Below are 14,869 nucleotides of genomic sequence, written 5' to 3'. Positions count from 1 at the left end.
TATCTTCTCTCAACCTGTTGTTAAGAGATTTCTTAAGGGACTGCATAATATAAATCCATCAATCAGACCAGTAGTGCCTACCTGTTGTTCTGCAAGTGCTTATGAGAGCTCCTTTCGAACCATTGGCAACGGTAGATTTGCGTCTGGTTTCCTGGAAGACAGCGTTTCTTGTGGCGGTCACCTCAGCCCGAAGGGCCAGTGAGCTTTGCGCTCTCCGCATAGACCCGCCTTACCTGAATTTTCATAGAGAAAAGGTCGTTTTGCGCCTTGACCCCTCTTTTCTTCCTAAGGTGACCACGCCTTTTCATATGGGACAGGATATTATTTTACCTGCCTTTTTTCTATCACCGTCAACTCCATTAGAGAGATCCTTGCACTCACTTGATGTTCGGCGCTGCTTAGCCTTCTACAGAACGAGGACTGAATCTATTCGACGTTCAAATAAACTATTCGTTAAATACTCCATCAGGGATCAGGGTGATCCAGTCACTGTGCAGAGACTTTCCAAGTGGATAGTCCATAGTATAACCTTATTCTATCAACTGGCTAAAATTGATTTGCCTACAGCCCCTTGAGGCCATTCAACTAGGGCTGTTGCGACCTCATCCGCCTTTGCATCGGGGGTCCCGCTTGATGATGTATGCCGAGCTGCTACTTGGGTGAACCCTTGTACTTTTGCCAGACATTATCGTCTAGATGTTCGGGCTCGGCAGGATTGCTCCTTTGGCAGAGCAATGCTTTTGTTTATTCTTCATTGAGGACACCTCCCCTCCTCCTTTATGGTAAGCTTGTTAATCTACCCATATGTGTGATGTACAGAGGCCACGATGAAGAAAAGCAGGTTGCTCGAGTGGCCATCTGTGCAGTCACACAACCCACCCGCCGGCCCCGCTTGACGTCGGTGAGTGGGCATTTTTGTTGGTACCGAACGTTTCAATTTTTTCTTGGTACCGACATCGTTTACAGTAGGGATATTTTTTCCACATGGGGGCGTACGTTCGGTCGTCAAAGACTGAACAAAATGGCGGCCGCTTCGCTCTTTATAGGCGATGAAGGAGGGGGAGCGGAGCTTTCCCGCCAAAAACCGTTAGCTTGTAATCTTCCGGCCAAAGGCACTGTGCAGGCGCAGCACCCATATGTGTGACTGCACAGATGGCCACTCGAAGAACATCAGTTACAGGTAAGCAACCTGCTTTTCAACAATATGATGAATAATTTGCGAATAGAACTCTAGAAAAATCAGATGCCAAATTCATCACCCCCCTTTTACCCACTTGCCTTTATTGTGCCAAAAATTAGCCTTGTGATCTGGTAGTAAGTAGTTTCATTGAAAGAAAACAGCTTTTCTAACTTAGCAGAGGATAATGACACATTTGGATAATGGCTTTCCACTCCAAGTTGGGACAAGTTTTCTTTTTTAATTTTTGCTTTCTGTAATGTTAATGAAGCTGGGTGAAGCATCAGTATCTCAGAGAATGCATTTCTACTGTACTAGCTTGCTATGCAGTTGTTTTAGCCCTTCCAAATTCCTGAGAAAATGTCAGAATCAATATGAGTGCACCATCAGGATGCTTTATTAGATGGCTGAATGTTAATCTGTCAATAGATACTGAATCTGAATTACTCCTGAATTTACGTTTTCTCTTCATAATAGGCTATCTCATAGGAGGTGATGTGCTGAGGTTATTACATGGACACATGGATGAATGCCTAACTGTTCCTTCAGGAGAACATGGAGAAGAGCAGAGAAGGTAAGCATTTACAGGATAAGGTAAACATTTTGCAGGAAAACAATTGAGAGAGTTCACTCAAAGTAGACAAGTGTCTCATCAAAAGCGGTTTTGTATTTTACAGAACTTTAGATCCCATCCCAATTCCCCCATATCTTGCCAGTTGCTAGCTTCATTATACCTCAGTGCTATATGGAAAGACATAAAGCATGAACCAACAGATTTTGCATTCCCTTAAAATAGAAGATGAAGTGGGCAGACCAGGAATTTTGCATGCAGTCTGTTGTCCATGAAGATCTGCAACTGATTATGTTGTGCAGGACACACAGAGGTGAGTGCATGGCTAGTTGATGTGTGAATGTTGGGGCAAGGCACATAATCCCATTTTAAAACCTTTCCTCGCAGTGAATCATTAACTGATAGTTGTGACTATCCAACCAGCAAGACTAAGACATTCTTAGAAATTGTGTCTAATCCTCCAGTTATCCCACAGGAAGGGTCTCTGTTGAGATGAATCAAGTTTGCCTTAGCTCAAGGCTTCTGGAATCCGTGCATTTGATACTACCATTTACTGAAGCATTGACAATGGATGTAACATTTTGAAATCTTACCATTTTCCTGTTGCCCACAGTACCTGGGGGTTGCCTCAGGGATTGGTAATGCAGAAGGAAGAGAGATGGAGAATAATCTTACAGCCACTCTGTCAATTTATATGGAACCTGGAGGGAGAATAATGATTACATGTCACTGTGTTTTGAACTCGAGCAGAGATGCCAAGGGGAAAATATTTCTTATGAGAAACAGTGATAATATATTACCTCTGCCTTGACATTCAGGTTACATTTCTAAAATAGCAAAGCTGAGTGACAAAAATACTGAATTAGATGGACTGAATCTTTAAATGCCAGCTCAGCTAAGCCATTATTTCTCCTAATCTGTCTCATACCTGTAAAATGGGAGCAATTATTAAGTACGTTTCTGAGTTGTTCTGTGCTAGATAAGTTGCTGGTATAAAAAGAGAAAGATGGGGAAAGAAAACTAGCAGTAGCCTTCTCGTCAAGAAAAGTGAACATGGATTTCAGGGAATAAAAAGGCCCTTTGATCACTTGCATGTGTTTGCTGAACAGTACAGGGCTTAACACATCCCATTTCAGAGCTAACCAAATTATCCAACAAACAAAAAATATGATGGCAAAAATATGACTGTCCTTATTTACAATATGCAAATCCTAAATTGTGTAGTATATTTTTTAAAAGGTACCAAGACAATGGTTCCTTCTGGAGGCTTGTTTCTCCAAAGATAATTCAATGTGTCTTCTGTTATCCTATTTGAGGAAGCAAACACGCATTCAAGTTCATTGAGCTCCTAGTTTCCCTATGTTGCATGTGCTATTTTTTGTTTTGTTTTCCATAGACAGAAGGTCCCTTTTACTTGAAGCAAGCCAGAAACCACATGCAGATGTCCAGGCCATTAATACAGTAAAGATAAAATATAACAGACATGTTTTAAAACAGCTACAGATTCTCCTTTGACTTGTTATAATTTCCAAGGCTGGCCAAGTGTGGCATTTTAACTGGGCCACTGATGTGTCAACTGTAAATATCATGGTCAGAGGGATGCCTGATGTCTGTCTGATGAATGCAATATACTGTATCTGTGGAAGCTCCATGTTAGTGCAGGCCATATCTCAAAATACTTTATAAGACTATTTTCTTCATTTGATTTGCAGTAGTTATGGTGGTGTGTGTGTGTATCTATATTGGTATATCATTATTTTCCTAGAAAAATATATGGGATAGGAGGACTAGGAATTTGAACAACTAATAAATCCCTGTGAACTTTTCCATATACAATGTGTATTTTCAACATATTTACTTATAAAATAATTTCTGAGTTGCCTAGAGCCCTCAACTTGAAATTTTAACACAATTAGGGGAATAACCTTTAAATCATAATGTAGCAAATTTAGAACTGGAAAAATCAATCCTTTAAAGTAACGAGTGAAATTAATATATTTTAAAACACTCGAAGAACAAAAATGTTTCTTCTTGTCATTGAAAGTTTCTTTTGCTTTATAGCTTTGAATCTGTTTTGGAACTGAATGGCTGACATAACTTCTTGGAAAAGCCAGTGAGAGCCAGTGTGGTGCAGTGGTTAAGAGCATGGGACTGGGACTCAGGCGATCTGGGTTCTAGTTCCCACTCGGCCAGGGAGCCAACTGGGTGACTTTGGGCCAGTCACAGACTCTCAGCCCAACCTACCTCACAGGGTTGTTGTTGTAGGGATAAGATGGAGGAGGAGAATTATGTAAGCTGCCTTAAGCCCTTCGTAGGAAAAAGGCAGGATATAAATAAATAAATAGAAAATATAAAATAGCATAGTACTACTTTAGAACACGAGTTTTCAAGAGCTGGGCAGGGCTGTCAAGAGCAGGACTTTTGGAGGACATTCATCCATAAGACTTAATAAATTGTCAGAGATGATTTTATGTAACAACACATTTTAGAACAGCAGTGGAAAGAGGAAAATGACCATTCAAGTGACTTGAAGGCAAAGTGTTATATCTGTATGCTTTCTTATAGTTTTCATATTTGCATAAGAGTTTGAGGGGAACACATTCTGGCAGTAATCTATAATTCATCCATCCAGTACTCCAAAGTTGTTTAATGAAATAAATTACTATGCTAAGAATGTGGCCTTTGGATATTTGTGTCAGGTCTGCTGGTTCTGTATTTGATGAAATCTACTAGTTGGAATCAAAAATGGAAATGTTAATAGCTTTGAGAATCTGAATTATTCTATGGGCCTCTAGAGGATGTCTAAGTAACCCAGACTTAGGACAATAACAAACATTGAAATAAGCCCCACTAATTCATTGAATCTGCTTGCAGACTACCGTGTGTAAAACTGCAACACCATGTACAAAACATTGCCTTATTGTGCAATGTATTTCAGGATGCTGAAATAATGTGTTACTGGGTGATTGAGAACTTCTAAGGATTTGCAGATAGCTATTCCCCATTTTCACTTCCCTTCTGAACGTTAACCGGATACACAATTATTGAGTGGGATTATGTTCATTTGCCCCAACTTCCACACATCAGTTAGTCCTGCACCCATTCTCTGCATACGGTAATTATTAGTAAAAGAAACCTCTTTTCTCATTAATTGCAGATTACATGAAAAACTCCTGTTCTACTTACCCCATCCCCTGTGTTAAGCGATTGTGCACCTTGTTGGTTTTTGTTGTATGTCTTCCCTTGGAACACTGTAGTATAATAAGTTTAGCAATTGTCAAGACACAGGGAAATTGTCAAATGCAAGTTTCAAAAAGCTTGATTTACAATTCAAGCAGTCAAGCTCTCTGTTTTTACGTAACTCTTCCCAAATGGTTCAATAAAATAATAAAGTAGAAACAGATGCCATTTAACACAAATAGTATTTTTAACAACTCTAGCTGTTCCATTTCTGTCTAAAATCATGAAGCATGTTGAATTTGAAACAGTTCAGTAAATTTAGTGGGTATATACAAGGGGTCTTCAAAAAGTTTCTGCACTTTTATATTTTATAAAAATATTTTATATATTTTTGCTGATGGCATTATAAAGTTGGTATGACGCTGGGAAAAATGCGTCGCAAAGGAAGGTGACTATGTAGAAAAGTGATGTAATTTGTTTTTGAAATTCTTAATAGAGTTTAAAAAAATTGCAAAAACTTTTTGAAGAACCCTTGTACATGGCTACATACACAGTGTTAGTTTTGGATGCCATTTATTCAGGTATCTTCTATATCAATTAATAAAAACTTGTTCAACAATCTGTCTTGAAGTTTGCATTATTCTTTGATATTTGTTGTTAGTTGCGAAGTTGTATCCGACCCATCGCAACCCCATGGACATCATTCCTCCAGGCCTTCCTGTCCTCCACCATCCCCCAGAGTCCACAAGCTTATGCCGACAGCTTCAATGACTCCATCTAGCCACCTCATTCTCTGCTGTCCCCTTCTTCTCTTGCCATCAATTGTTCCCAGATTAGGCTCTTCTCCAGTGAGTCCTTCCTTCTCATTAGGTGGCCAAAGTATTTGAGATTCATCTTCAGTATCTGGCCTTCTAAAGAGCAGTCAGGGTTGATCTCCTCTAGGACTGACCGGTTTGATCGCCTTGCAGTCCAAGGGACTCGCAGGAGTCTTCTCCAGCACCACAATTCAAAGGCCTCAATTCTTCAGTGCTCAGCTTTCCTTATCGTCCAACTTTCACAGCCATACATTGCAACTGGGAAAACCATAGCCTTGACTATACACACTTTTGTTGGCAGGGTGATGTCTCTTATTACTAGTTAGTGTTAGAGGAACTAAGTTAGCAAGTGATACTATAGTGTTGTGTTATGTTATATATCTATTTTTAAATTGTGCAGTCCATTTGTTATTATAATTAAATGGAAAATATTCAGTGGTCTGCTTTCTTTATTTAGGTTTAGCCATTGGCAAGAGATTTTCAGCTTCCCAATTTGCATCACACATAGATGAAAAAAAATGTAGTTAGGCAGAATAAATCCGTAGAAACTTGATTCCTTCTGTTTAGTGCTTACTTGTCCTGATAGTTTTACTTTATGGTTAAGTATAAGCACAAAGAACAGTCATGGGAAGCCTAAAGTCAAGGACAACGTTGAACTGGAGCTAGCAGCCCTAGGGCTGCTTTCATTATCTAAATTAAAAGGGTTAACTGTCTAGACGAGAATGGTTTGTTTTTTTGTTTTGCTAGGAGGTTGTACAACATGAATGGATTATGAAACTGTATTTTCTCTGAATTAGATAGTTTTCTTGATGCTTCTGTGTTTGTTCATTTTATTGTTAGAACAGTAATCAACACTAATTGCCTTCAGATGTTCTCCTATAAAATCATAGCAGTCTTGGTTCAACTGAATCAAGTCTACAGTGGCCCCTGGGAAACTCTTTTAATGCAGCACATCCTATCTGGGCTCAGCAGGTTTGAGGAATTTTTAAGGCAGGGTCCCTTCTGAGGATCCCAGAGCATTCGTTTATGGACCAGTACTTTCTTATTTGTTAACCTTTCTCTCCTGCCTCTACATGGGTCCCATTTGGCAAGTCTGTCTTGGGCTGCTCTTGGTTCACTTGCCTATCTGTTAACTGGAAACTGTTTATCACACAGTTTACCCTTTCTCTAAGCTTACCAAGGCAGACCTAGCATCCATTTTCTTGAAAGGTAAGAGCATAGCACATGAATAAGACGTGAGCAATACATAGCCATTTATAATACAATAGTAAAAAAAATCTAATGCGTTGTGGTACATTAAAGGGGATTATTAAGTGAAAAAGGAAATAGGAAGTGAGGATGATTGAACATGTTTCTCAGAATATATAAAGAAAATGAGTTTGGTTTGGAGTTCAGATACTTCAGCAATTTGAAAGAAGCCATCTGTAGCTGGAAATACACAATAATTTATAAGAGTGAAGTGATCTGGGAGCCAATCGTTTGCATAGTTTCTTATAAATACTTACTTTATCTAGCTACTGCATCTGTTCAAATTGGTTTTAGAAACAGAACAAAATCTGTTTGACAAGTGATAGAAACAGTGTGTGTGTGTGTGTATAATATATATAGATTATATATGCTAGGAGGAGAAACTTCTCATTAAACCGACTTTATCATCTCTTTTAACCCAAAGTTATAGAAAACCCAGAAAATGCTTCTTGTGTTGCAGAACTGTCCACTATGAAGGTGGTGCTGTGTCAATTCATGCTCGTTCTCTTTGGCGACTTGAGACCTTAAGGGTTGCGTAAGTAAATAACCTCTGGAATAATAAATTTCCTTATAGCTGCTAATGTTTTCCCTCCCTAAAATGCAGGCTGATTTTTGACAAGAAATACCGTGACTATGCCAAAAGGCCAAGGCAATTTGGCCTTAGCTTATTTAACCAAGATTATGATTGTGCCATGTTAAGGTTTCACTTGGACTTTATTACATGCAAGGATCTGTGCTGCACTTACTAGCATCAAGTGGACAGCAAGGTCATGTTCTTCCAAATGCTCAGCTGGAGCAACTCCCATGGGAATGAATATTTACTGATTGATCAGTAATTGACAGTAGCTGTAGGCAAAGGTCGTGATATAACACTGGTGTTCTTTATGCACATACATTCTAATAGCAGTGATGATAAAATAAACTGACAGGAGAATACTTTTCTCCTTTAGCTGTCTGGGAATTAAAGCTGACCTTGAGAATTCTAGAGTGAATGCAGTGAATGAAAAATGTATTCCTTTATGTTTCCCTGGAATCTGTTTTAGAAGTGCATTACCTTCTTGCATAGGATACTATTATTATTATTAGGAGCTATTAGTTAAGGTTGAAGTTTGATTAATGACAAACTACTGTTCAGAATGTTGAATATCTTCATTTTGACAAGCATCATCAAAGGTTACAGCTTAATCAATGGAATATACTTTGCAGAGGAACAGGCGTCTAATGTCAATTTAACAGTGATATTGGGAAATCTTTTTAAAATAATATACTATAACACATATTTTATAACTCTGAATGGCATCCAGCTGTTCAATTATGATTAATGACTATGAAATACAACTTTTTGTATAAGAACAAAGGAACTGACATATTTTAATACCTATGTACCTTATAGACACACATACATAGAAACTATTAGTGGGAAACTTTTCTATTATCAGCAAAAGTAGGCCAAATGGTATATCATGTGTATGTAATGGATATTTATCATGATGCTGAGCCACAGTGATTTAAACAGAATTTAGGGGTTCTGCAGCCCCCTGTTGGTAGCATACAAGAAATATGCTCAGCTAAGGGGACCCAGTTTGCATTTTTATTCCCAAGAGAACAACTGAGTGCACAAAATAGATCTGGGAAAAGTATGATACAAAGTTAAGAGAAGATATTTTGCTCACCAAAATATCTCCAGAGCAAACTTCACAGCTTTTTTTATATCCATTCACTCTTCTAAAACCAGTTGGTGAGGAACTTGGTAAGGTGGAACTCTTGTAACTCTTGCCTGCTTGAGGGATCCTGTGGGTAGCTGGTTTGCCATCATGTGAATAGAGTACTGGACTGGGTAAACTGTTGGTCTGATCCGGCATGTCTTTTCTTACGTTCTTATAGAGTGTAATCAAGTTACCCTGATGCAGAGCTCTGTATGTTCCAAATTAATCTGTATCATTAGAATGTGCATTAAAGTTTTAGTTTAAGAAATCTTTGAACTACATTTCCGAAGTGCCTTTCATTTTGTGCATAATATTAAACGCCATCCCAATAATTGTAGATACTGTTGTTTGACTAAATTCAGTTAGACACAGTTTAAATCATTTTCTTATTTTTATTTCACATTAACATATGGCATTTTATATTATCTAAAATGCTAATTTGAACCTTTATCAGGTGGAGTGGAAGTCACATTAGATGGGGGCAGCCATTCAGATTAAGACATATAACAACAGGGAAATATTTAAGCCTCATGGATGACAAGAGTCTTCTTCTAACAGAGAAAGAGAAAGCTGACGTGAAATCTACAGCATTTTGTTTTCGGTCTTCCAAGGTAAAAACTTCTAATATAACTTACAATATTTGGTTCCCATTTTTAATTATTTACAAGACTAAATATTGGCTACATATCTCAGTTTGACCAGCTAATGTAGGAATGGGCCTTTTGCTCTCCATTCTACCTCATTTGCTTCTCTCATTGTGCTGTGAGAAAACAAATAATTATTTTTACACTTTTTACCTTTTGCAAGGAACTAAAGTGGCTTACCTAGTCCTCCTTCATTCTATTTTATCCTCACAACAACAAGCCTGTGAGGTAGGTTAGGCTGAGAATGAGTGGATGACCCAAAGTTACCCAGTGAGCTTCATTGCTGAGTTGATCTCTCTGAACTGGGAGCTCCAAGGTTCCCAGTCTGACCCTCGTATTACCACACAACAATAGTTCACTAGGAACTGGTAAGTTTTTCATTAGCAGAGCAGGATTTTTTGACCAGATCATTCATACTTTGAGCCCAAAGCATGAAACAGGCAGTGATACATTCCTAAAGTTTCTTTTCCCTGTGCCCTCTTTGGGGGCAGGAATGAACATTGCTTATTGGAATCCACATCCAAAAATGTGCAGTATGAGTCAGCGTAAAAATGTGTTACTTTTCATACTTGTAACCCAAACTGCACAATTTCTGGCTTAATCACTCTGCTAAATTAACCATAACTTTCAGTGGGAACTTGTGGCTACTAGCTTTAGAACATGCCAAGTGTTTATACTAACTTACAATTGTGATTTAAGAGCTTGGCTTACTTCAAAGCTAGTAACTGTAGTTTCTCAGTAATAACAGTGTGTTCTGATAGAGCGCTGGACTGGGGATGAAGGAAATCTGAGTTCACTCTCAGACGTGAAGCTCACTGGGGTGACTTTAGGCCAGTCACTCACTCACTCTTGGCCTAGCTTGCCTCACAAGTGTTGTAAGGATAAAAATAGAGTGGAGGAAGACTATGTAAGCTGCCTTGGATTCTTCACAAAAGGGAAAAAGGCAGGGTAGAAATATAAATAGTATAATAATAATAATATAACTGGAGAAGGGAACAGTAAATAGACTTATAAAACCAAGATTTAATATCCAAACCAGGCTACTATTGCTTCTTCTCAGTCCTGCCTTCCCAGGAATGCAGGCTGACCTGAGGCCAGAGGCTTCCAGTCTCCCCAAGATCCATTTGCAAGGAAATGGGAGAGGGTGCCAGATAGTATTTTATGTTGGGGGTTGTTCATTATAGTAATAGCTTGTTTCTACTAACTTGCTTTGCTCACCTTTGGTTTACCACATCTTCTGTGCCCTACTTACTCTGCTTATTTCCCTAGTTTGTGCTTTTATCTGCTTTCCCTCCCATAATTATGTCACCTTCATTCTGGTTTTCCCACTGAAAAATAACAAGACATGATTGTTTGAGGAACAGGCAGCTGTAGGATGCAAACTGCCACAAAAGGACCAGCAATTACTTGATAGGCAGACCACTGTACAAATGATAGCTAAACAGCCATGTTGAGATGTTGAATAAACTCCTGTAAACGTAATAAAAGCATCAGCATTGTCATTTGACCTGATGGTCTCAATAACCAGTTTACACATGCTTGTGTAATTTTTGCTAAGAAATTCCCTAACAATGGAGCAGAAGATAAACAAGGTACTAGTGCTAAAAGCAGTTGTTAGATCAGGCTACTATTGTGATTCTTTTGTCTGTAAAACCATTTGGGGTACAATTTTGATACTTGTACCTACCTTTCTGAGATGGCATAACAAAACATTTTCATTAAAATTGTAATGTTTATTTATATATTCTTTTAGTGTTAGCTTCTTATAAATGGCATTCTGTGTAGGTTAAACATTTGACACTCTCAAAGTCAAATATCTATTTGATTTAACAAAACCCAATTCCTTGGGAGTGCTGGGTAAAAGTAGTGTGTTTTTACTTACTTGGGAGTAAACCTCCATGAACTCAGTAGGGATTACTTCTGGGTAGACTTGTATAGGAATACATTGTTGATTTATCATTTTTTTCCTATTCAAAAGTTTTTACACTCTTTTTCAGGCTTCCCCCTTTCACCATTATATTCTTAAGGAGACTGGGACATGTCAGTTCTAATAAAAATTTCTTGTTCTGCCTCTCTGCAGGATTCTATCTGTTGTTTAATGAATTTTTAAGATAAAAAACGCAGTGTTGTATAAAACATTTTTATCTGATGAAATTTGAAAGAATAACAATCTCAGAGAGAGTCATTGGAACAGTTTGAAGCTGAAAAATGCTGCAGGAGCAAAAGCGATTTACTGGAATTCTGTGACTATGAACCAGCTTACTTTAGAAGATTCCCATAGGCTCAATAAACCCCTGTTCATCACATGCACATACATGTGGGTGTATGGAAATGGAGGCTTACTGAAATGATGGAACTCATATATGCAATGTAGAGAATTGGACTGTGCCCTTTATATTTGTTTAGCTAAATTAACATATATAGACATTAGAATTATATGTACTTAAAAATGTGTTTGGTGAAACTGTACAATCTTTCCTGAAGCTCTTCTGGCAGACAAAATTGGTGTAGTAACAGCAAATGTAGCTTTGATTAATACTGGTGTAAAGAACAGAAATGTATGGATGTGTGGAGAATTTTGCTTTTTCTTTAGAGAAATACTGGAAAACATTATTCTGTTGGAAATATTCTGGAAAACATTAAGCATCTTTGAATCTAAGTGAAATGAATTAATTTTAGGCTGTGAACTTTAGTATTATTGATTGTGATCAGTTAAATGTGCTTATTATTTTGTATAAAAAGCCCTTTCATTTTTCAGCATTGTTTTGCAAGTCAGGATTAATATGTTTCTTTTTCCCTTTTTTAGGAGAAATTGGATGTGGGGATAAGAAAAGAAGTGGAGGGGATGGGAGCACCTGAGATAAAGTATGGAGATTCTGTCTGTTTCATACAGCATGTTGACACGGGTTTGTGGCTTACATACCAAGCAGTGGATGCAAAGTCTGTAAGAATGGGATCTGTGCAACGCAAGGTGAGATGTTTTGCACAAGGATGCTGAACTAAACATAAAATTGATATTATAAAAATGAAAGCACACCCTCAATGCTGAACTTTGGTATTTCAACTTTCCCTCAAATACCAAATTTTAAAAGGTTCATCTGTCACAAGGGCCATAAGGCACTGAACTCTTATGGAGCTACATGTTACCAAGTGTACAGTGGCATTGCTGAATTTTGTCTCATGGTTCCCCCTCCCCCATATTTTTCAATTTACCCCATTATTATTAGGATGAGTATTTTCTTATCTCACTGCTGGAAAACAGACAGGTTAGTTGGTCAGGACATGGAGTAAGTGAAATTGGGCGTTACAGAAAATGAGTGAATAAAGAACTTCATTGACGTTTTAAAAATATAGTTGTTATGCCCGTATAAAAATGAGATGCTTCTTTGTTATACACACCTTACCCTTCCACTCTTGTTTATAAAGTGCAATATAAAAATCATCATAGCTTTCTTCTTTTATATTTATTGCTGTTGGCTTTTCATTGCAGGCTATCATGCACCATGAAGGCCATATGGATGATGGGCTAACATTGTCTAGATCTCAGCATGAAGAATCCCGTACTGCACGTGTAATTCGTAGTACTGTCTTCCTTTTCAACAGGTTCATAAGGTACAAAGGTTTTCTTGAAAATCAATAGTATAGCCCAAACTTTTTAAACAAGGGGCCAGTTCACTGTCCCTCAGACTGTTGGGGGGGGGGCCGGACTATACTTTGAAAAAAAATATGAACGAATTCCCATGCACATTGAACATTAAAAATTAATTAAAAATAATTAATTTAATTTTTTAATAATTAAAAATTAAAAAATGTTTGCTCCACTTGCTTGGGCTGCAGCAGAAGCCCAAGATGAGGTGGGGAAGAGCATGTCCATATTCAAGGGACATAGTGGTGTAGTGGTTAAGAGCATAGGACTGGGACTCAGACGATCTGGGTTCTAGTCCCTGCTCAGCCATGGAGCCAACTGGGTGACTCTGGGCCAGTCACAGACTCTCAGCCCAACCTACCTCACAGGGTTGTTGTTGTGGGGATAAGATGGAGGGGAGAGATGATGTAAGCTGCCTTGAGCCCTTTGTAGGAAAAAGGCAGGATATAAATCGAAAAATAAATAAAAAATAAATAAAAATAAAATGTCCACAATCGTGCGGGGGGTGGTGGAAGACGCGCGCAATCATGCTGGGGGAAGACGGATGTGATCGCGCTCATGCCCGTCTTCCCTGCATGAGCATGTCCACAATTGCGGCCATCTCCCCACTGCATATGCCTGTGCCGGCTCAGAGCTTTTGGACTCACGCAGAGATTGTTTTCTCCGAGCGAATCCAAAAGCTCTGAGTTGGGCTGGATAAAGGAGCATGGCGGGCTGTATCCATCCCGTGGGCTGTAGTTTGATGACCCATGGTATAGCCTGTAACTAGGCATAAGTACCTGTAACTCAAATAAGTAAACATTGTTTTCCTGTTTATTCTTGGCTGTCTTTCCTTTCTTGTTTCCACTCTATCAGATTTTTGGTTATAAGTCCCTTGGGGCAGTAACCCATCTCTGTAAGGCACCATGTACATAGATGCATTTTAGTCATAGTAATGGTGGAACATTAACTGTGTTTAACACTGTGGAACAGATGGAGCATTAACTGTGTTTAATTCTGCAAAGAGATGGCATTTGGGTGTTTGTGTGTGAGAGAGAGTGGTGGTGGAGGAATGGAAAAAGCACACGACCTTGTGGGAAGGAGGAACCCACAGTGTGGTCCAGCACTAAATTGCTTTTAACTCAGACATTTTTCACAAACCTCCAGTTATTCTCACATGCTCTTGCTTATAACATGAATATGTAAAATGCAAAGAGAATGAGCAGAAAATAATGGGACATACATACATGCTAGGGAAAACAACTCAACACTCAAGATGGAAGTACAGCCAAAGAATAAGATCTTTGTAGAAATCAACCCAGTAATATTCTAAATATTTTCAATTGTGATTTCTGCTCACTTAAAAAAAAGTCTTGCTCTGATTCTATGGTTCTGACTTCAAGACTTGTTCTTTAATATCACTTCATTACTAAAACTAGTAGAACTATGTATTGTTATTCCTTCATTCAGTGCATATTACTTAGGGTTAAATTTAATCAATTCAACCTGTTCATCAGTTACTCAATAATTATATTGCACCTTTGGCTGCAGAAGCTATCATTGTGAACTAAGCTTTGACAAACTACTTAATTTATAGTTTCACTAGGGGAAGGACAAAGTTAGAACCTAAATGAAGGTTAATGTGGCAGAATATTTGGGAATATTTATAATAGATACAATAAGTGATGAAGGTTGATTCTCAACAGGCAAAACTTTCTTTCATAAGTATTTTAGCACTATGCAAAATTCTTACTCTTAAGGACTGAGGTTTGCAGTTCTTCATCAATAACACTGAACAGGAATGCCTTGTTCATTTGTATCATATGCCTATTAATGAACTTAAAAGACTACCCCAAATTTATTTGGGGCATAAGGGGAACATTAAAGCTGAGACTAGAATCAT

General features: G+C 38.2%; 1 protein-coding gene across 10 annotated transcripts in view; it reads left to right on the top strand.

The window, feature by feature from the left end:
* The window catches only part of RYR2 (ryanodine receptor 2), a 373,600-nt gene that overhangs the window by 144,682 nt on the left and 214,049 nt on the right, over window positions 1–14,869 (top strand). For 9 of the 10 annotated variants that reach the window (XM_044419812.1, XM_044419847.1, XM_044419795.1 and 6 more), the window contains 5 exons: window positions 1,655–1,751; window positions 7,452–7,526; window positions 9,152–9,308; window positions 12,148–12,312; window positions 12,832–12,953. In XM_044419812.1, the coding sequence (XP_044275747.1) occupies window positions 1,655–1,751; window positions 7,452–7,526; window positions 9,152–9,308; window positions 12,148–12,312; window positions 12,832–12,953 (616 nt within the window). Of the gene's footprint in view, window positions 1–1,654; window positions 1,752–1,944; window positions 2,062–7,451; window positions 7,527–9,151; window positions 9,309–12,147; window positions 12,313–12,831; window positions 12,954–14,869 lie in introns of those variants that run through there. The other variant, XM_044419830.1, reaches the window with a different exon arrangement.

Source organism: Varanus komodoensis, unplaced genomic scaffold (assembly GCF_004798865.1).
Source record: "Varanus komodoensis strain SLA01 unplaced genomic scaffold, ASM479886v1 scaffold1, whole genome shotgun sequence".
Taxonomy (NCBI): domain Eukaryota; kingdom Metazoa; phylum Chordata; class Lepidosauria; order Squamata; family Varanidae; genus Varanus; species Varanus komodoensis.
The sequence above is the reverse complement of the archived record's forward strand: the minus strand, read 5'-3'. Positions and strand labels throughout refer to the sequence as shown.